This window comes from Notolepis coatsorum (genome assembly GCF_963971535.1).
Source record: "Notolepis coatsorum genome assembly, contig: SCAFFOLD_798, whole genome shotgun sequence".
NCBI lineage: Eukaryota > Metazoa > Chordata > Actinopteri > Aulopiformes > Paralepididae > Notolepis > Notolepis coatsorum.
Genome location: NW_028173816.1, coordinates 70992 through 94787, shown reverse-complemented (window position 1 = coordinate 94787; position 23796 = coordinate 70992). Strand labels below are relative to the sequence as shown.

At 42.9% G+C, this 23796-nt stretch overlaps 1 protein-coding gene across 1 annotated transcript; it reads right to left on the bottom strand.

Moving 5' to 3' along the window:
* Window positions 1-3: 3 nt before the first annotated feature.
* On the bottom strand, window positions 4-22728 carry LOC311247700 (potassium channel subfamily K member 10-like; the record flags this gene model as incomplete). Its single annotated transcript, XM_084338709.1, is given in 7 exon segments — window positions 4-129; window positions 2987-3044; window positions 3046-3127; window positions 8033-8225; window positions 20391-20551; window positions 22463-22580; window positions 22714-22728. Coding segments are annotated over 7 exon segments (753 nt in total), but the record flags the coding sequence as incomplete, so codon positions are not given.
* Window positions 22729-23796: the final 1068 nt, after the last annotated feature.

Below are 23796 nucleotides of genomic sequence, written 5' to 3'. Positions count from 1 at the left end.
CATGCTGCGGATGGTGGCGGCGCGCTGCAGCTTGTCGTGGACCTCGATGCTCATGCGGCGCCGCGTCTCCCGGAACTCCGCGCGGACGTTGGCTTTCCACTCCGCGGCGTGCGCCTTGATCTCCACCACCTGAGACGCACCGGGGGGGGGGGGGGGGGCAGGGCACACGTTTACATTCAGTCACAATACGCACACAACCCTTCACATACTCCTTGAAGTGCTCATGTGCGCTTCACAAGGCTTCATCTCTTATCGTTTGCTTTTAATCATTGAAATGCATTGTATCGAAAGTGCCAGTCATTCGTGCCTAATTAGTAACAGGTGTGTGGCTCATGGCCCATGGCTCTAATTAGGTAACAGGTGTGTGGCTCATGGCCCATGGCTCTAATTAGGTAACAGGTGTGTGGCTCATGGCCCATGGCTCTATTAGGTAACAGGTGTGTGGCTCATGGCCCATGGCTCTAATTAGGTAACAGGTGTGTGCTCATGGCCCATGGCTCTAATTAGGTAACAGGTGTGTGGCTCATGGCCCATGGCTCTAATTAGGTAACAGGTGTGTGGCTCATGGCCCATGGCTCTAATTAGGTAACAGGTGTGTGGCTCATGGCCCATGGCTACAGCTGACCTGCCAATGACCTCTCATGGAGTTAACCCTTAATCGCCCTTCTGTGTAGCAGTACTGAATTGCTTGACAGCGCCCTCTGTCTTGCGGGTTGTGTCATTGTACTCAGTAGGGATGTGCTCTTGTCATTGGTCTATGTTGACCCATGGACTCGGTAGGGATATCCTCTTTCATTGTCGATGTTGACCACTCCCCTATCCTTAGACCACGCCCCCTTAGGCCACACCCCCTCAGTGTATCTCTTGAACCGTTGCGTCGAGACTTGCGGGTTGTGCCATTGGACTCGGTAGGATCCTCTTTCATTGGTCGATGTTGACCTCCCCGATCCTTAGACCACGCCCCCTTATGCCACACCCCCTTAGCCCAAAAAAATTCTAAACTCGGAAAGTCCAAAAAAAAATCAAAAACTCGGAAAGTCAGAAAAAATTCAAAAACGCGGAAAGTCAGAAAAAGTATAAAAAAGTCTGAAACATTTCAAAAACTCGGAAAAGTCTGAAACATTTTAAAAACTCGTAAAAGTCTCATTCCTGAGTCGTCATTTTAATATGTTTTTTTTGTTTGTCATAGAGACTCGGGAGAGACCCTCTCCAGTTGGGTCTCTCGGTGCACAGGCGTCACCCACACTTAACAATTTCCCCCCGCGGAATTGTCTAGTTATTATTATGGTCTACGCTATTATTATTAACCCTTTCACTGCCGCGCTACCAAACGGTTACCCTTTTCACTGCGACACGACAGCCGGTTGCCAGTAAAGGGTTAACCTTCTGTCGTGTGGCAGTGAAAGGGTTAATATTATTTTTGACACCTGCATTTCCCCAGGGTATTACATTTACATTTATAATTTAGCTGATGCCCATGTATACTATTATTATTATTATCGATAGAATACACTGCCATTCTACTATTATTATTACTATTTATATTACTATTATTATGTTCTACTCTATTATTATGAATTATTTTTTTCCCGCTATGACACTGCATTTCCCCAAGGGTATTACATTACATTTACATTCAGTCATTTATCTGACGCCCATGCATACTATTATTATTATCGATAGAATACACTGCCATTCTACTATTATTATTACTATTATTATATGTTCTACTCTATTATTATTAATATTCTTTTTGACACCTGCATTTCCCCAAGGGTATTCATTTACATTTACATTTAGTCATTGAGCTGAATGTTTTTACCCAAAGCGGCTTACAAGTTCTGTACAAGTCAGCATTAAGGGTACAACTCTGGTAGCTAAGGGTCAGTAAGATTGTTCGTCAAACAGTGTTGAACTTGAGTGCTATGGTCTTGAGTGCATAGTAGTAAAGACATATTAGCATAGTAGGTAGTACATAGGCAAGGTATTTTCCTTAGCTATGCCTATGTTCCCGGCTGTAATGCTACCTGGCTAGCTAGCGAGATGTACCCAGCAATGCCGTTCAGCGGTGTAACAGTTAATAGGGTTCCCTCTCAATACACTACAAGTGTGTAGGTGCCGGTAAAAACAAGGAACACATATATATTTTTAAGACAAAAATTATAATGAAACTATTTTTTTTTTATATTTTTTTTTTATAATTATTCTGAAATGTGGAATCGATGCCCATCCCTGACTACAAATAATGCACTTCGTCATCATTGTTTAAGTTCTAACGGTTTCACAGTTCATAATACATGACCATATTACTGTGGCGTGATTTTACAATTCAATTGCAAGCGGTTTGATGCTCGTATGCATGCCCGCCTCTCTTGGCTTAATGTTGAAAATAGATTGTCTTTTAATACACTTGTGCTATTCAAGTTGGTCATGAGCAGTACAACTCCTGTTTTTATACATAAACAAATTGTGTATAGTAATGCTGTGCATGATCATTACACTAGAGGTTCCAGTAGTGGGCAGCTTGAATTACCAGGTCCAAAACCAACGCTTTAAGGAGATTTTTTGATTTTTAGATCATTAACTCTTTGGAATAACCTGCCTCAAAACCTCTGCTGCATTTACAGTAGATTCACTTTTAAAAATAATCGTCAATTGTATTAACACTGTAAAGTATTTTTTTTGTTGGTTTTCTGTTTCTTTGCTTGCATGTAATTTTTGCCATCTTAAAGTTAGTTTCATTATGCATTATAGATAGAAATACTTTTTTTTTTTTTTTTTATATTATCCCGTGGGAAATTTGACAATGATTGATTATGTGTTGAGTACTGACTTTAATCATTTTGTTTTGCATTAATAATTGTTTTGTATGTTTTCTTTGTGTGGACCCCATGGGAAGACTATAGCTGGTTGCTATGGCACAGCTAATGGGGATCCATATAAAAATCTAAATCAAATCAAAAAAACGCAAACATTAGAGCGTTACCTCCGCTTTGGTTTTCTTGGACAGGACCCTGAGCCATTCACCGATCATGCTCAGCACCGGCGAAGTAGGCTAGACCCACCAGGATCCAGAACCAGACCAGGGGCCGGTACCAAGTGCTGTACTCTATCCTCCTGTCTCCTCCTGTTGGAAACAAATACAAAGAGATTCAATGTGTTGTCATTAGGGATGTCAATCGATTAAAATATTAATCTGATGAATCGCATGATTGTCCATAGTTAACGCTCGATTAATCGCAAATGAATCGCAATTCTTTTATCTGTTCTAAATCTATACCTTAACTGGTCTTTTTCAAGTTTAATACTCTCATCATCAACTTGATAGTCACAAATGCTGGCTTAATGCAGCCATTTAACACAAAAGGATGGCCCTCATGCATTGCAAATTTGCATCAAATTCAAAACAGAGTGATGCACAAAATAACTTAAAAGAAAATAATAATTAAAACAATAAATAAAGGACTCACATCCGCCGCCTCTCTCTCTCTCTCTCTCTATCTCTCTCTCTCCCTCTCTCTCTTTCTCTCTCTCTCTCTCCCTCTCTCTCTCTCTCTTCTCTCTCTCTCTCTCTCTCTCTCTCACATACACACACACACTCATCCAGCTCTCTTTCTCTCTTGCCCCCTCCTCATCTCTCTCACCCCCCTCTCTCTCTCACACACACACACACACTTCACACACACACACACACACACACACACACACACACACACACACACACACACACACACACACACACACACACACACACACACACACACACACACACACACACACACACACACCACACACACACACACACACACACACACACACACACACACACACACTCTTCCAGCTCTCTTTCTCTCTTGCCCCTTCCTCATCTCTCTCACCCCCCCCCCCTCTCTCTCTCTCACACACCACACACACACACACACACACACTTTGAGTCAGAAACAAACATAGTATCATTGACAGTATCAATAATACATCTGAGTGAAGATGTGTGAAAATATATATATTTAATTACGGTACAACCTTTTAGCCTGCGACAGCCCATATGTGGGACGTTTTTAGGACTTTTTGCAACAGGCACTTTGGCGACCCTAGTGGCTCGGGTGTGCATTATTTAAAATTAAAGTTAAAATAAAGAGTGCCGTTAAAGGAATTGTGCGTTAACACGTTAATATTGCGTTAACTTTGACAGCCTTAATTGTCATCATACAGCACAAGTACAGTACACGAAAAAAGTTTGGCATCCAACCAGAGTGCAAATGCAACAGTAAAGTGCAATAGTAATATACAATGTACAGGCGATTAACCTGTATATAAAATATATCAATTAGTACTACTGAGTATAGCGCTAATCAGATGTGTACAGAGCTGTAGTCTTATTATGTACAGTGATAAAGACAGTATGGTAGTAGGTCATACTGGCCAGCAGCGTAACTAGCAGAGAAGTAAGGGATATGTACAGATATAGATGTAGTATCTACATTATGTAAAAAGATTATGTGCTGGTATGTATAGTCATGGATAGATATTTACGGTAAGATATATATATATATATATATATACGGTATATACAGCATTATTGTACATGCTATCATACAGAGTTATATGGGTAGTGCAGGTGTAAAAGTAGGTATATAGAAGGATTATAGCCAGGTATATTCAGACAGATATGGATTATAGATAATATAAATGTAAAATATAATGTATATATGAGGTATGTACAACACTGTTGTACATGCTGTCATACAGAGTATATGGGTAGACTATAGTATGAGATAAATGATGAAATATGTTTCATATTTATGACATGTGATGAAATATGTATAATATGTATGAAATATGATTAAATATCATACTCTTACAGGAGCAACTGGCAGGTGCCGTCTAGTTCCCCCCCCCCCCCCCCCCCCCACCTTTTTGACACCTATTTTCAAAGCTGAAGTTCAGACGCAGACAGCGTAAAACACTATTTCTCCGACGACGAGCGATCGTATCTGTTTCCTGCCGTCTGAGTGGAGCACCAGCCGTGTGCTGAAGAGGGGCTGCACCGGCACGTAAACAGTTCCTTTACTTAACCCTTTCACTACCACACAACAGCAGGTAACCCTTTCACTACCACACTACAGACGGTTAACCTTCTGTAGTGTGGTAGTGACAGGTTAACCCGTGTAGTGTGGTAGTGAAGGGGTTAAGTAAAAGTAGAAATACCCAGATAATGAGTACTCTGGTAAAAGTAGAAGTCTCCATTCAAATTCTACTTAAAGAAACTCCAACATTTTGGAAATTAGCTTATTTAACATCTTCCCTGGAGTTAGACAAGAAGATGCATACCTTTTTTTGTCTCTCTGCATGCATTAGGCTTAGGAACGCCCGCACCGTTAGCGTAGCTTAGCTTCATCACTGGAAGTGGGTCAGACCTTTACCCTGAAGTTCCTACAGTCCCTACAGTCACGAAATACACTCCAAATACAACTCCAAACGTTCCTGTAAACAGTTGTGTGACCTGTGTATTTACCACCACATGGAGAAATAAAAAATAATTGAATTCGACATTTACGTTTTCTAAGTAATTGTAAGTGAGTGTGCAATTAGCACCGTTGTGCAATCCATTCTTTGTGGATCTCTAGCCCTTAGTTACTTTCCACCACTGCCGGCAATCATCCGCGGGGCACAGACACCATCGTCGGCGGGGCTCCGCTATGTAAGTCCATTAATGGATTCCACTTCGCGACTAAAGCGATAAACAACCGCGCTTCACATTATCGGCCCGTCACCGGTCGGCACAAAGGCTTTCATCCTCACCACCTCGGGGAACCACCTCACCGACGCGGTGGAGAGATCACTCAACCCGCCGTGCGAAGCCCCAGCGAGGCAATAAATAAACATTACACTACATGGATATCACCTCGCATTAGAGGTGCAATGAATGATGAGCGAGCGGAGCCGCCGTACACAGTATTTCATTTGATGTTATATAGGATTGTCCACAATTTTTAAGAAGCCTGTCTGATTTGTCACAAGGTGGGAGTGCTTTCAGGTCCATCCACAAAGCCTGTGCGTTAGTGTTTTGCTTTGTTAGGTACTCAGTGGCGGCCTTAAGCATCCGGCGGCCGTTTTCGAGAGCTAATGTGGGGCCTTGCATCGATACTGGTATATTTTCGGACTTCAACTTAAATGCACCGTGTGCATCTCAGCGCCGTGGACAGCTCAACGTAGAAACAATCCGGAAACAATCCCTTAATTAAAACACTTTTGCTTTGGAACGAGGAGAATCCTCTCCTTCTCTCTGCAACACTAGTCTGCATTGAATCGCACTATGTGTTATGTACCAGCTGACCTAACAACAGCTTAAGCGATTCCCTCAAATCAAATCAACAACAAGTGAGAGCAATGCCATACTTTGCTTGAGTATGAAAAGTGCATTGCTCTTTCAGCACCACGGACAGCTCACATCAGGCCTGGAGTCAGCGCTCGCTCCCCCCTCTGTCTCGCACTCTGACGTGAGCTGTCCGTGGTGCTGAACGGGGCTTGAGGTGCAAGGGGAATTGTTTAGCTGTTTAGCTTCTTGCATTCTTGCATGTCAGGGACCGACGGTTGAAACATATAGCTACGGCTGCGGCTGTAGATACTGGAATTAGACAATAATAGCATTAGTTAGCGTCACGCTAAGCATGCCAGTGAAAGCCAGTGGGGGGCATGAGGCGCTTAAATATCCGTTGCTAAGCGATATTAATGCGTCATGGCTAGGGATGGGAATTGATACGATTTTATCGATACCGATTGCATTATCGATTCTGCTTATCGCTCCGATTATTTGGCGATTCCCTTATCGATTCCTGATCAATTGTTGGGTGGAAAAAGAGTACATACAGGTTTATTATTAACTTAAATTTTTTAGCTCCGAAATCAAATTGCCCTTCTCAACGTCATACCATGCAGGGATCAGGCGGTTGGTTAAACTCTCTCTGGATGGGGGGTTATATTTTGGGTTGAGAGCCTTTGTCATCTCCCTACAGAACATATATTGTGGGGATGCAACAGAACTAAGCTGGTTACATTTAATGTTGAGCCCCCATCTTACATTTTGCAAATATTACAACTTACAAAAGCGCAGTTTTCATCTACTTTTGTGAAATGCAGCCACGCTTTTTTTGATCCACTGTTTCTCCTTCTTTTTCAGTTTTTCCCCCATCCCAATTTAGTCGTGCCAATTCCCCCCTCCCCTGTCTTGATCGTTGCTCGCATGTGCCCCCCACTGGTCGGTGGTAGGGAGGGTTAAAGAATCTATCGCATGTCCCCTCCGATACATGCAGAGTCAGCCAGCCACTTCTTTTCACCTGCCAGCGCGGACTCTCATTGGCGAGGTGTGTAACGTGTGGGAGGCTCACACTACCCTCGACATCTCCTGTCCTTGCTGTGCAGGCGCCCTGACCGACCTGTAGGAGTCGCTGTTTACAACGACCAGATTACCACCCATCGACTCCCCTCCCGCTGCCTCTGCCAATTGAGTCAGTATGACGGCCGGACCAAGCCGGAGGCAACGCCGACAGCCGGATTCGATACCGGTGTCTCACGCTTTAGGTGACGATCGCTTAGACCGCTGCGCCACCCAGCCGCCCTATGCAGCCACGCTTTTGAACGTTTCTTTCCGTCCGCCATGGCTCCGGTCCCAAACAAACAAACATACAGCGTGAGTTCTCTACGGCGTCGCGTCATTGTTTACAATGCGCAACTGTCGGAAAAACATGGCATCGATAAGAGGAATCGATAATATGTCACGGAGGCATGCGATTCCAAGCAATCGGACAATTAGGAACCGGTTCCCAAACGGGCTCTCATGGCTCCCATTGACTTCCACTTGCATGCTTAGCAATGCTAGTGCTGGTGCCAGTGCTTTTTGTATACGACTGAAAGCGCTCCAAGTTTGTGAGGAATCCGAAAGGCTTAAAAGGGACAAAGGGTTAATGGGTCGACATCGATACAACTCTCTACCTTCTACACAGAAACACGGAGGGGTAAACCCAGGTCTCACCTGCCACGTAGTCCCCTATTCCCACGGTGGTCAGCGTGATGACGACAAAGTAGATGGCCTCCAACGCCGTCCAGCCTTCGATGTATTTGAAGATGACGGCGGGGATGGTGACGAAGAGGATGCAGCCGGCCAGGATGAAGAGGAGCGTGGAGGCCACGTAGATCTTAGTTTGGCTGATCTGGGTGCGTTTGCGCTGGGAGGGGAAAGGGCACACACAGACACACACACAGAGAGAGAGAGAGAGAGAGAGAGAGAGAGAGAGAGAGAGAGAGAGAGAGAGAGAGAGAGAGAGAGAGAGAGAGAGAGAGAGAGAGAGAGAGAGAGAGAGAGAGAGAGAGAGAGAGAGAAGTACACCAGTCAGCAATGGTGGTCGTAATGTCAAGGGCATCTTCAGCAGGGTGCAGATTGGGTTTTCAATCGGTGACAGGGTGTGAGAGACCCCACAGGGGTTTGAAAGAGGACATTCGCGACTCTGCCAAGGCTGCATTATTAACATATCAGCACAGCCTCGGGTGCTAATGATTTGGGTTATTAATTAACGGGGAAAGGTGTTCTGGGGGCTCATTAGATCAACTCCCTACACATGTGTTCCTGTCTGTCTCCAAGGTCCAAGGAAAGTCGGATGAAGTTTTTTCAATGACAACCGTGAACTTCCCAGCGACCACTGGCACTGTGGGGGGGGCGGGGTCTCATTTATCGATGTTCCCATTATGCGTAAAAGGCTGAAAGTCAAAAATACTACTGTCCCTTACGTATAACACAACATATGTATTCCAATGTGAGAGAAACTGTCTCCCCCTCCCCCACTATTCCAATACCCTTTGTGTCTCCGACAGTCCCCTTCTCTGTCTTCCTGTAACACCCCCCTCCCTCCTGCCGGTCATCCTCCCCGCCCTTCTCAAGGTGTATAAAGTAGGGATGTCCGATATTATCGGCCTACCGATATTATCGGCCGATATTGGCCTTAAAATGTGATATCGGAAATTATCGGTATCGGTTTTCAAAAAAAAATCAAAAAATCTTTATTTTATTTTTTACATTTATTTAACCTTTATTTACCCAGGCAAGCAAGTAAGAACTAATTCAGATTTTATTTATTGTCAAAAGTATGCATAATGTTGTGTTAATTCCACGACAAGAGATATGTAATGTTAATTACCTGAAATTATTCAGTTTTTGGGGGGGTGGGGGGGGGGGAACCCTGCATATATCGGTATCGGTTGATATCGGTATCGGAAATTAAGAGTTGGACAATATCGGTATATCGGTAAAAAAGCCAATATCGAGCATCCCTAGTATAACGTTCTACTCACAAGGTCTCTCGTGGAGCTCCATTGGGGTCCCCCGGCCAGAGATTCCGCTGAGTCCTCTAGTCTAACCTAAACCCCTGAACTAAATTGTACTTACTGACTGACCTCCTTCTCCCTTACCGCGCCACGATCCCTACGGTCCTCTTCCACTGCTTCCCTCACACTGTCCCGTCATCCAAACTCAAATGTTTTGGTGATCGGGCCTTCTTCTCACGTGCTGCACCCCGACTCTGGAACACCCTCCTGACCATCAGAGACTCTCCCTCACTCTCCACCTTCAAATCCTGTCTCAAAACCCGCCTGTTCTCCCTAGCATTCAACCTTCCCGGCTACCCATAACCACCCTCCTCCAACCTGTCTCCCCCCTTTTCCCCTCCCCTACCCTCTCTGCCTCCCCTCCCCTACCCTCTCTGCCTCCCCTCCCCTACTGGCTCCTGTTACTGTGGCTCTATGTTCCTGTGCATTCATAGTGTTCCCTGTTTTCCCTGTGGTTCTTTGTTTCTTTGTTTTTCTTTTTGCCTACTGTCAGCGACTTCGGGTTATTGAGAAGCGCTATATAAAATAAATGTATTATTATTATTATTAGTATTACTTGATACTCTGTTTAGCTATAAATTGGTAGCAACCACGACGATTTGACCAGCGCATTCTTGCCTCCACATCCACAACACCGAGGACTCGTTATAATGTATGGAAACTACTTTGATCGAGTATATTCAACTCATGTGCGGTAGAGCTGTGACTCTTCACTGGCCTCACGATTTGATTAGATTACGATTCAGCTGTCCACGATTCGATTTGATTCTACGAATGCAGCTCAATAATATATGATTGTATAATCTATATTACTGCACATGGCTACTTTTTCTTCAATTAATACAGGCAGTCAGTTAAATTTACTTTTATTTAGAAAGTTCTTAAATCAGAATGTAAAATTAAATATATTTAGGGGAGAACAGGGGACGTTGTCACACGGGTAGGTTGTCACATTCATTATATTTCACCACCAGAGGGTCCTGTCTCCCATACTTTGGTATTTAAATGTCCAGATATGGGGTCAGAGTTCACCTACATTGTCATATTTGGAGTGAAACAGCTGAATTTGAGGTGAGAGGACTTTTTGTGTTTTTCATGTCCATTTGTTAATATTCCGCTCCTCAGTATTTTTCTTCTAGCCTTTTACACAATGGGTTTATAATGAAACAATTATTAACCTTAAAGAGTGTGAAGGGATAGCTATAGTTTAGATCGTTGTTAGCTAGCTAACTAGTTGTTAGATGGCTGTTAGCGTTGATGCTATCAAGACATTCCAGTTGGGGTTGGTCGTCACATTTTATTTGGGGTTGGTTGTCACATGTTGTGTAGGCTATTATTGTTAGGCCGATTTATTGTGTTCTTATTTTGTTATATAGGATGGCCTAAATATGTGTTTCCTGTTTATGTTCATGTTAAGTTATGTATTTGTCAACTTGTCAATGCAATTAAACTTTCAAATTTAGTTCTGCCTTCTTGTCTTCTTTTTAAGATTGTTCCCATTAAAACACATGGTGACAACCAACCCCATAGTGTGTGACAACCATCCCCATGATGGGGTTGGTTGTCACAATGTGTCAGAGTGTCTTTGATAGGTGATTAACTCTTTGTTACAATACGTTGGAAAATGAGAGGGATACACATTTCAAGCCAACATCTTAAGCTTCAATTTAATGTAGGAATGACTATTGAAAGATGTTTTGATTATGAGCAATTCACACTAGAGTAAAAAGTGTGACAACGTCCCCCGTTTTCCCCTACTAGTGTTGCATGATACACAGATACTGGAAAAGTATCTCGATACCCAGCTGTTAACGGTTCAATACTCCATTTTATTAGGATCAATACTTTTAGAATAACCTGATGCTGTATTTTCTATGAGTTGAGTGGATGCATGACCGGAGCACTAGCTTTGCGTAGTGGGCATGTCAACAGTGTCAGCTGAACACACCAAGTAGTGTGAAAATAGTCACAGATAGCGCCGGATGTCTTATTCATATACAAAGTTTCTGAATAGGCGTTTGGATCATTTCCGCTATGTGCCTAAAGTCAAGACTCGACAGTGCGAGCGTTTCACTCGCATTTTCGACTAAAATAGCGAACCGGAATCTTTTTTTTAACACATCAATGTTAGTAAGCTATAATAATCGATTATGTTATGTCACCTCACAGCACGGTGGTGTAGTGGTTAACGTTGTCGCCTCACAGCACGGTGGTGTAATGGTTAACACTGTCGCCTCACAGCACAGTGCTGTAGTGGTTAACACTGTCTCCTCACAGCACGGTGGTGTAGTGGTTAACACTGTCTCCTCACAGCACAGTGGTGTAGTGGTTAACACTGTCTCCTCACAGCACAGTGGTGTAGTGGTTAACACTGTCGCCTCACAGCACAGTGGTGTAGTGGTTAACACTGTCGCCTCACAGCATGGTGGTGTAGTGGTTAACACTGTCTCCTCACAGCACGGTGGTGTGGTGGTTAACACTGTCGCCTCACAGCACGGTGGTGTAGTGGTTAACACTGTCGCCTCACAGCACGGTGGTGTAGTGGTTAACACTGTCGCCTCACAGCACGGTGGTGTAGTGGTTAACACTGTTGCCTCATAGCACGGTGGTGTGGTGGTTAACACTGTTGCCTCACAGCACGGTGGTGTGGTGGTTAACACTGTCTCCTCACAGCACGGTGGTGTGGTGGTTAACACTGTCGCCTCACAGCACGGTGGTGTAGTGGTTAACACTGTCTCCTCACAGCACGGTGGTGTAGTGGTTAACACTGTCTCCTCACAGCACGGTGGTGTGGTGGTTAACACTGTCGCCTCACAGCACGGTGGTGTAGTGGTTAACACTGTCTCCTCACAGCACGGTGGTGTAGTGGTTAACACTGTCTCCTCACAGCACGGTGGTGTGGTGGTTAACACTGTCTCCTCACAGCAAGAAGGTCCTGGGTTCTATTCCCACTTGGGGACCAGGTTGCCGGGTTGTAAGGTACACAGGTAAGGTATCTCCCGGGCCTTTCTGTGTGGAGTTCGTATGTTCTCCCCTGTGCTCGCTCCCCCCCCCCCCCCCCCCCCCAAAGAAAGAGATAAACCCAATGGAAAAAACGTGAGCACTTGCATTGTGCTGAAGAGTGGTTGCACCAGCAATCATCAGTGAGACACAGACACAGCTAACGCTGTCGCGTCCCTGACGAAGACGGACAGGAGCTCTTGGATTGGTCCCCAGGCACGGTCCATGACACAGCGTCTGCTCCTGGCTGCCCTTGAGGGGAAAGACGACGGGATGGGTCAAGCGCAGAGAGGCATTTCATCCTCGACCCAATGCATGTGTGTGTGTTCCTGTGTGTCGCCCATCTTACATGTGTGTTGCTGCATGACAAATAAAGACTTTTTCTTCTTCTTCTTCTTCTTCTTCTTCTTCTTCTTCTTCTTCTTCTTCTTCTTCTTCTTCTTCTTCTTCTTCTTCTTCTTCTTCTTCTTCTTCTTCTTCTTCTTCTTCTTCTTCTTCTTCTTCTTCTTCTTCATTTTCAAAGAGGTCTCTTGACCTTTCACCTCAAGATATCCGAGTGTAAATGGCTTAATTAATGGAAGCACAATATTCTCTCCTTTACAGCCCAGTGTATGATAGTGCTGTGCAGGGTTGCCACGGCGATGTGGAATTTCCTATGATCAATAAACCCATGACAACGCCGGTGTTACCGGTGACACCTTTTACACAATGACGCTCAATGTCTGTAGAGCACTCACTTTGATCTTTATTAACGTCATGCGGCTACATTGATCCACTGTGTCTGTCCATCTACGACTGTTTTTAATTCATTTTCAATGACTAGTATTGCTTTTTTTTGGACAGACAGAGTTGAATTTAAAAGTAAACCAACAGATTGTAATACCTTCCATACATTTTCTAAAAATGCATTATTGAATGCTCGGCACAAACATACTGTTGTAGGTCTGGACTGCTCCTCTCCAGTCGAGCTTTGGCTGCCGCAGGATTTAAATCAGAAATATTGCCAAACCCTCTGCCATCGTTGTGTAACCCATTGTGTCGCCTTATTTGATGAATGTGGGCACTGATATGTGAAAATGACAAAATGGTTTTATTTTTTTAAAAGAAATTTTTAAGTATAATAATAAAAAATAAGCATATACACCTGTGGGGGGGCTGTGGGGAATTAATCTACTCGGTGGATGCAACACCGGTATCACCGACTACCGGGTTGACAGTGGCTCAGGAGGTAGAGAGTGGTCGTCTAGTAATCGGTCGTCTGGTAATCGGAAAAGGTTCCCGGGTTCGATTCCCGCTTCTCCTGGCAGCGTGTTGAAGTGTCCTTGAGCTGAGACACTTAACTTCGAATTGCTCCCGATGAGCAGGTCGGCACCTTGCACGGTCGCCTCCGCTGTCGGTGAGTGAATAATGTGTGAGTGAATGTGTAAAATGTGAGGCACAAATTGTAAAGCTGTTATATATAAATGCACCATTTACAGCGGCAAGCCTAGTGCTGTGCACCATGCATTTCTTTTTGCAGGAAAAGGTGATATTTTCGCTTAAAAAATATTTTTTATTTATAATTTATATATATATAGTACCAGTCAAAGGTTTGGACACACCTTCTCATTTGTATATATATATTATATAACGGATGGTACCGCGAAGCACAGTCACGATGGACTTCAGATGTTGTGAAGTGACTGTGGCGAGTAGCGGTGCTGTGGGAAACGCACTCTCACCCTTAAAAGACACATAGACACGTTGCAAAGCAGTGAGTTCACGTCTTGGTATAGCGGCCTGTGCTGTTGCCCGCGGTGTGGGAGACCGCGGGTTCGAAACTCTCTCGGGACATCGAAGTTTAAGGTGACAATGTCACAACCGTTATATATATACTGTATATATAATAATTATTTCTGCATATTTGAGTATGGCTGTGAAGCTGAGACTTTAGGATCATCTCAGCCTCATGGAAATCGCACATAGCACACGTTAAAAAAAAGATGTCCAAGAGTATTTTTGTTATGAATAAAGTAAAGGATGTGTTAGAGTATGAGGCAATGAGAACACTCTACTGCTCACTCATCTCAGTTATTGTGTTGAAGTATGGGGGAATACTTATGGGACAAATATAAAACCATTATATATACTACAGAAGAGGGCTGTACGAATCACACATAAAGTGAGTTATCAAGAACACACAAATATATTATTTATTAAATCTAGAATAATTAAACTTGAAGACATGGTTAAGTTTCAAACAATGTTAATTATGTTTAGGGCAAGAAATAATACACTGCCAGAAAAACTACAAAATCTTTTTAATTTAGAAAGTGAGTTTAGTAGGAGAAAATACAATTTTAAACATCAGTTTGCACGTACCACACTTAAACAGATGTGTCCTTCAGTTATTGGTGTAAAGTTATGGAATTCTCTCCATAGCGAGCTTAAGGGATATAAACAGTGTTTATCAATTCAAAAAAAATTATAAAAAATAAATATTTAGTCAGTATGAAAATCAAAATGTGATCTGAATAGTGAGATTTTTTTTTTCTCTTCTCTTTCTTTTCTTTTTTATTCTTTATCATTATTATTATTATTTACATTTTTCTTGTTTAACTGTGGATTGTGTTTCTTTTATAATGGTATAAATGATTATTTGTGTAAATAAGGTTATACGCCGACCATTAAGAAAATACATGTTAGTTTAGGAATAAGGGGCAGGTAATTATAAGATTTATTCTTCTTCCTGCTCCTTTTGTCCATGGAATGGCTATTTATGATTTTTTTAATGAAGAAACTATGATTGTATTATTCCATGTGGCAAATAAAAACTCTGAACTGAACTGAACTGAACTGAATGAAACTGTACACTCAGAACCTGGAACCTTTCAAACTAAAACTGAGAATTGAGCTTGTGAATGGCCATCATCGGCGTCGATCATAATGGTCCCACCCGTACACACTCTCAACCTTTGAATAGGCAAAATTGCAAACACAATGTTTATTGCATATTAAAGGGCCACTTCACTCGCTGATATATTTCGCACATAATCCCACACACATCCAAAAGCTACAAACAGTTTTGCACACATTAATTTAGTTCGAGAGTAAATCAATTTGAATATGGCCACCAGTGTGCAGTGGCGTCGCGTGGGTAAAATAACAGGGGAAGCCAAAAAAAATGATTAAAAAAAGAAATTATTAAATATTTTTATTAATAATTTTATTTTTTTTTATTTTATTTTTTTTAAGTCAAGCAGTCACCATGTACACTACAGTATGGCTCGGCGGCCAGTCAAACGTTCTTTTTATTTATTTAACAGATTGCAGAATGGGTACAATACAGTACGGCTCAATACACACAATTGTATAAGGGGATGCAGACCAGAGAAAGACGTTTGTCTTGTTTACATCAGGGTCATTAATACTGCTGGAGCATTGGTTAATTTTTGGTCCGATTTTTCCTTGCGCGATTTTGCGCGCCGCGTGGGAGCAAATTCGAGACACATATTCGGTTGCAAAAAGGTGTCCCACGGTCTCCTCTATGGCCGTGAATATTTTCACGCGGATCGGAATCACGGCGCGCCCGTGGGACACTTTTCCGTTTCGGCGAGTTTATTCCACGCTTTCTGTTTTCCTTTTCTAAGCATTTTAGGGGCTACATGTGAATCAGTAAAAGTTGCGGGACGCCCAGATGTTTCCACGATAGAAAGCTTGCGTGGATCCCATAATAGGCTCACTTAATACAGCGTTTTTAAAATCACGCGACATTTTCAGGGTCGCGAGCCGACCTTTTCCCCTCGTTTTCGATGATGGAAGTGATTTAGGAAAAGCTTCGGCACGCCGAGAGGTCCCCGTGGATTTAATCTCGCGAGGATCGGGGCAATATTCGGCCCGTGGGAACAGTTACGGGTTAATACAATGTTCAGAGTGCAGAGGGGAAAATATGCTGAGTTTTTTCCTCTCAGCCCCGTTTTAAACTTTTAGGGTGTGGCAGTCAGCTCGAATCTGATTGGCTAGGATCGGATTTGGACTCTATAATGCTGGAAGCCTGGAGAAAGAGACCTACCATCTGCCTCCTCTCCTGCTGCAGTGAGCATAGTGAGGCTGACAGTGGCTGCGTTTACATGGACAGTTTATTCCCCTTTTCATTCGGAATTAACGTTAAATCCTATTTAAAGTTATCATGTAAACATCTGAAAATACTTAATTCCGAATGAAAATGGCCATTCCGAAATAAAATCCATTCCGATGTAAGTGGCCGGTTTATTCCGTTTATCATTCCGAATTAAAGCTTTTTCTGTCCATGTAAACGCTTTTTCGGAATTAGTTCCCCCCGGTCTTTCTGCACATGATCGCGCATAGGCTACAGTACACATAGATGATCGCGAACAGGGGCACATATTGTTCCATAGCATACGCCTTCAGTTGATCATGACAAATCCTCTCTTACCTTGACGATTAAAAAGCCTCCATAATTTAGTAAATAAAGCTGTAGCCAGCCAGCTAGTATTGATGCTATACAAAATGCTATCCACAAAATAGCTACATAGCTAACCAACTAAATACAATGGTATCCTGAGGTAACGTTAGATACAACGTTTGCAGTCGAAATGACTGGACACACACAGGGACAAGTTAAACATCAATCAATTAATTTATTCCAACAGGTAGTTTGAGCTGCATGTGAGCCGCGGTCTTTCTCTCCTCTCCTTTGGAAACGAATGATGATACGTTAGCTAGAAAAAGCACAGAACCGGCCGGCAAAAGTGAAGCTGCTAGCAACAGACACTATAATACTTCCGTCGGGGGATTTCAAAATAAAAGAGCGACGTCTAAAAGCACCGTAAATAGGTTTATTTTGTACATTATCTAACGTTAACACGAACCTAAACTAACTTTAGATTAGTTTAGGTTCGTGTATAGATATATATATTAGATATTGTAAAGAATAAACGTATTTACGGTGCTTTTAGACGTCGCTCTTTTATTTTGAAACCCCCCGCCCGGAAGTAAAAATTATGCTTATTTGTCTGCTTGTTATCAATGGGTTGCTACATACGGGGTACAATGTTACATAGGCTGTGCGTCGATGTTGCAGAAGCATAAAGGCCTGCAACACCTTTGCTTTGTCGATGTTGTGGTGCAGTTGCTTTGAAGTTGCTGTAGCATTTAGAGGCCTTTAACATTAGCAGAATAGACACACCGAGAGTCTGGTTAATGTTGTTTGGTACGCTAGCACAGTAGCTGAGAATACCGGTCGCAGCTGTTTGTTTACTTCTGGTAAACGTAATGACGTTAACATCCTGTTTACGTTTACCCAATCAGAAGCCTTCCCAGCCCCAAACCTTACGATGACTCGAAAACTCCCGATTAGACAGTGACTTTCATGTAAACACCTTGTCGGAATTAAGATTTGACATGTAAACTCGCATGATTTTTTTTTACATCCGAATGATTTGATTCCGAAGTTATAATTCGGAATTAAAAGTCACCATGTAACCGCAGCCAGTGTGTTAGAGGGAGTGAGAAGGAGAAGAGGGAGACATTTAAAAAAAAAAAAAAAAATTATAACACAGATGCGCAGATGAAAAAGAATGTAAACTATATTAAACATTTTTATTTTTATTTTTTTTCATATTTCATATTTGATATTAATTCATATTTTAATATTAGGGAGGCATGGCTTCCGTTGGCTTCCATAAGGATTTGCCACTGCCAGTGTGCTTATTCACAGCTCCATGAAACGATAAGGAAGCAGTCGCTATAAGACAAGGTATTGCTATTTCCTTCATCTACATAAGTTCATGGCGCGGTACTTAACACAACACACAAGGCTCCAACGTCCCCGGATGACATCACTGGTGGGCGGGGCCACATTCAAGCTCATTTACCCTCATTAACCGCCAAACAAAGATGTTTCCTGCACGGTCGCCTCCACCGTCGACGTGTGAAGAATAAGTCGTAAAAGGGCTTTGGATAAAAGCGCCATATAAACGCAGCCCATTTACCCGTTTGATTGAATGTAGAAAGCATGTTTATCATCCTACCCACCGATAAGGAAGTGCTGCTGGTCCAATCAGAGCACAGCTCTGCGGCATCTCCTGCTCTCATTAACCCTTTCACTGCCGCACTACCAAACGGTTAACCCTTTCACTGCGACAATGCACAGAAGGTTAACCCTTTCACTGCGACACAGCAGCGGGTTAACCCTTTCACTGCCACACTACAGAAGGTCTTTCTACTATTACCCTGCCCGTACCTGTACCTCCCCTCCCCCCTTCCCCCATGCAGCTACGATGCCTGAATTTCCCACAGGGGACCAATAAAGGAATATCTTATCTTTATCTTATCACTACTTTTAAGGACTCTGGCTCAGAGTTGCACTGCAACTAGCCTTTTTACTGTAATTTGACTGTTCTGCTTCATGTTAGCCCCTTTGTCATTTTATTTGGTTGTTTGGTGTGTTTATTTCCCTTACCTCTGTGATGTATAATAATAATAATAATAATAATAATAATAATAATAATAATAATAATAATAATAATAATAATAATAATAATAATAATAATAATAATAATAATAATAATAATAATAATAATAATAATAATAATAATAATAATAATAATAATAATAATAATAATAATAATAATAATAATAATAATAATAATAATAATAATAATAATAATAATAATAATAATAATAATAATAATAATAATAATAATAATAATAATAATAATAATAATAATAATAATAATAATAATAATAATAATAATAATAATAATAATAATAATAATAATAATAATAATAATAATAATAATAATAATAATAATAATAATAATAATAATAATAATAATAATAATAATAATAATAATAATAATAATAATAATAATAATAATAATAATAATAAATAATAATAATAATAATAGTAATAATAATAATAATAATATCTTAGATTTATATAGCGCCTTTCAGGAGACCCAAGGCGCTTAACAGGAGGGGGCAGCTAAGGGAAGGGGATCAGGAAACAATGTAACAACAAAATCAAAAGGAAAGAAAAAGAAAAGAGGTAAATCAGGCAGAGTCATTTACAAATTTGGTGAAGAGGTGGGTTTTGAGTTGGGATTTGAAGGAGTGCAGGGATATAGCACTACGGATGTTTGGAGGGAGTGAGTTCCAGAGGGTGGGTGCGGCAACAGAGAAGGCTCTGGGACCGACAGTCCGCATGTTGGTGGTGGGGATGGAGCGGAGACCGGAGTCAGAGGACTGCAGCCTCCGGGGCGGGATGTAGGGATGGAGGAGGTCAGCTAGGTACCAGAGGGCAAGGGAGTGAAGGGCTTTGTGGGTGATGAGGAGGATCTTGAAATTGATGCGGGACTTGACTGGAAGCCAGTGGAGGTGGATGAGGGTGGGGATGATGTGGTGCCAGGACTTGGTGCAAGTGAGAACCCTAGCAGCAGAATGTTGGACGTATTGTAGCCTGTTCAGGGCATTGCTGGGTAGCCCTATACGAGGACAGAGTTTGCGTAGTCGTGACCGGGAGGTGACGAAGGCGTGAACGAGAGTCTCTGCTACAGAGTCGGGGGGAGAGATGGCCGGAGTCTGGAAATGTTCCTGAGATGGAAAAAAGCTGATTTAGTTATTGATTTTATATGGGAATGAAAGGAGAGGGTGGAGTCCAGTATGACACCCAGGTTGCGGACTTCCGACGAAGGGTGGATTAAGCAGCCATCCACTTCAAGGAGGAGATCTCCAACCTTCCGGTATATACTGTACCATCTGTCTCTTTTCTATTTATTTGATTTATTTGTGTCCCCTTCCCCTGTTACCCTTCGCAGGGACCTTTTGTCCTCTCGCCAGGCCGTCATTGAAAATAAGAATTCTGTTCTTAATTGACCTGCCTGGTTAAATAAAGGTTAAATAAACATTTTAATTAAAATCGTATACTGTAACATCATCAATAAGTACAATAAGTATATTTGTACATAAGTACATTAACCAATACCAATGTACAGTCGTCATTGACTCACCTTGAACATTTTCTCCACCTTTGCGATGCTTTTAAAAAATATGGTGCCCAGCTGGTCCCCCACCCCGGCCAGGAGGAATCCAAACAGGGGGATGCCGAATATTGCATACAGGATACAGAAGATCTTCCCTCCTTCGGTGCTGGGGGCGATGTTACCGTACCCTAAAGCGGAGGGATGATATAGGTTAGTTTTCTCAACCCTTTCACTACCACACTACAAAAGGGTTAACCCTTTCCACTGCCACACTACAGAAGGTTAACCTTTCACTACCACACAACGTAAGGTTAACCTTTTCACTGCCACACGACAAAAGGGTTAACCCTTTCCACTGCCACACTACAGAAGGTTAACCTTTCACTACCACACGACGTAAGGTTAACCTTTTCACTGCCACACGACAAAAGGGTTAACCCTTTCCACTGCCACACTACAGAAGGTTAACCTTTCACTACCACACAACGTAAGGTTAACCTTTTCACTGCCACACGACAAAAGGGTTAACCCTTTGCACTGCGACACTACAGACGTTAAACGTTGTCTACCACACATGCCTTTGATCGGACTGGCAGGAGGCTGCGGTCCATCAGGGCCAAAACCTCACGCCACAAGAACAGTTTCTTCCCCTCTGCAGTGAGCCTCATCAACAAGGCTCGGGACCCTCACTGACACCCCCCCCCCCCCCCCCCCCCCCCCACTGTGTTACATGAACACACCCTACTGGACTATATACTTGCCCACTGTATTGTTACTTAATTCTAACTAGTGTATATAATTGTATAATTGACCACATATGCCCAGTTGCATAGCCCTGGCCTACTCCTATTCCTATTTTATTTTTACTTATAATTGTACTATATCTATCTATTGTGCTATATTTAATTGAGTTTATATCCCACACAATTCTATTCAACCTCTATACAGTCGTACAGCCCTGACCTATATTTTATTTCATAGATATATTATTCTATTGTGCTTAACTTAGCTCATATTTCATTTTATTTTACTCCACCACTTTATTGTATTATCTGTCTGTTAATGTCTGTCCGCTAATGTCGCACCAGTAACGTCCAAAGCAAATTCCTTGTATGTGAAAAGTATACTTGACAATAAAGACCTTCTGATTCTGATTCTGATATTTTGGTAAAAAAAGTGCTGCTGAAACTGAGACGTGAGCTAAGATGGATTGCATTAGTTTGACCTGCGTCAGCACCGAGGACAGAGCACTGAACCCTGAAGGTCCACAGAATGTGGATGTAAAGGCAGAGTGTCCTCAGCGTACTGTGGGGTGAACGAGGTCTTCCATTAAGCTGTAGAAGTGCAGCCCTTAGCAGGCCTGATGATGCCAGCACTTGCCCTTAACCCTTTCACTACCACACTACCAAAGGGTTAACCCTTTCACTGCGACGATACAGAAGGTTAACCCGTTCACTGCCACACGACAAAGGGTTAACCCTTCCACAGCCACACTACAGAAGGTTAACCCTTCCACTACCACACTACAGACGGTTTAAGAGTCTGTAGTGTGGTAGTGAAAGGGTTAACATTCTGTAGTGTGGTAGTGAAAGGGTTAAAGCTCTTCAGGGTCAAAGCTCCTCTTTAAACAGAATAACACATTGATGGAAAGGAAGGTGGAATTGTGTTTTGTCCCGTGTTTGACAGCGGTCGAGGGAGATAACGGGGGGGATGGCTATCTCTCACTCTGACGGTAGCTATGTCCAGTGGTTGGAGGAGCTGCCGCCTGTCTCTTTAGACAGATGACTAAATGCTTATCTGTCTCATGGAAGAGCTATTGTCGTCGCATCCGACATCGTTTGCCCGCCCCCAAAGAAAATCTATCGCCTCTTCTTCTCAAAACCATTAAGACCGCGCGGGTGTGTTGCGCGACCGAATGGATCTGTCTCTGAAGCCATTCATTGTATCGTATTCCATTTCATAATTGAAAAGAAGGCGGACGTTCGCGGCGGCCAGTGATTCTGGGTACCGGATTGACGCGGAGTATGCGGCTTAATGTTAAATCAATGACTTGCCCACTGGCACTGATGTAGTGCCGGCTGATTATGTGAACTGGGTACCTATCGTCGTAATGACCGTCCCGGCGAAGAAGAAGGCGCTGCCCAGGTCCCAGTGGCTGGAGTTGTAGGACGTGTCTCCGATGGGACTCACCCCGGCGTTCACGGCATCGACGGAGTGCTGGAGGACAGACAAAGACAAAGGCACACAACGGAATATCGGGTCAATTATTATTTATGTTTTTATTGCTGATGGGATTTTTTTTTATGAGGCATCTATTGTCACGGGCCAGCCTATAGAGGGATTGGGCTACATGACAAGGGGTCATTATGGGGGACCTGACCTGATCATCTTCCTTCCTCCTCCACAGAGGGGTGTGGGCGGGACATCAGGATGTGCAGCATGCAAGGAGAGAGAGAGAGAGAGAGAGAGAGAGAGAGAGAGAGAGAGAGAGAGAGAGAGAGAGAGAGAGAGAGAGAGAGAGACAGAGAAAGACGCACGCCTGTCTCAAAGAAACAGACCTTCCCCCCGTTTAGTCTATGGTATTTAACCCTTTCACTGCCACACTACCAAGGGGTTAACCCTTTTACAACCACACCGTAGAAGGTTAACCCTTTCACGGCGACAATACAGAAGGTTAACCCTTTCACTGCCACACGACAAATGGTTAACCCTTTTACAACCACACCGTAGAAGGTTAACCCTTTCACTGCCACACTACAGAAGGTTAACCCTTTCACGGCGACATTACAGAAGGTTAACCTTTTCACAACCACACTGCAGAAGGTTAACCCTTTCACAACCACACTACAGAACGTTAACCGTTTCACTACCACACTACAGTCGGTTAACCCTTTCACAACCACACTACAGTCGGTTAACCCTTTCACAACCACACTACAGAAGGTTAACCCTTTCACTACCACACTGCAGAAGGTTAACCCTTGCACTACCACACTGCAGACGGTTAACCCTTTCACTACCACACTACAGACGGTTAACCCTTTCACTACCACACTGCAGACGGTTAACCCTTTCATTACCACACTGCAGACGGTTAACCCTTTAACTACCACACTGCAGAAGGTTAACCCTTTCACAACCACACTACAGAACGTTAACCGTTTCACTACCACACTGCAGTCGGTTAACCCTTTCACAACCACACTACAGAAGGTTAACCCTTTCATTACCACACTGCAGACGGTTAACCCTTTCACAACCACACTGCAGGATGCTAACCCTTTCACAACCACACTGCAGAAGGTTAACCCTTTCACTACCACACTGCAGAAGGTTAACCCTTTCATTACCACACTGCAGACGGTTAACCCTTCACAACCACACTGCAGGATGCTAACCCTTTCACAACCACACTGCAGAAGGTTAACCCTTT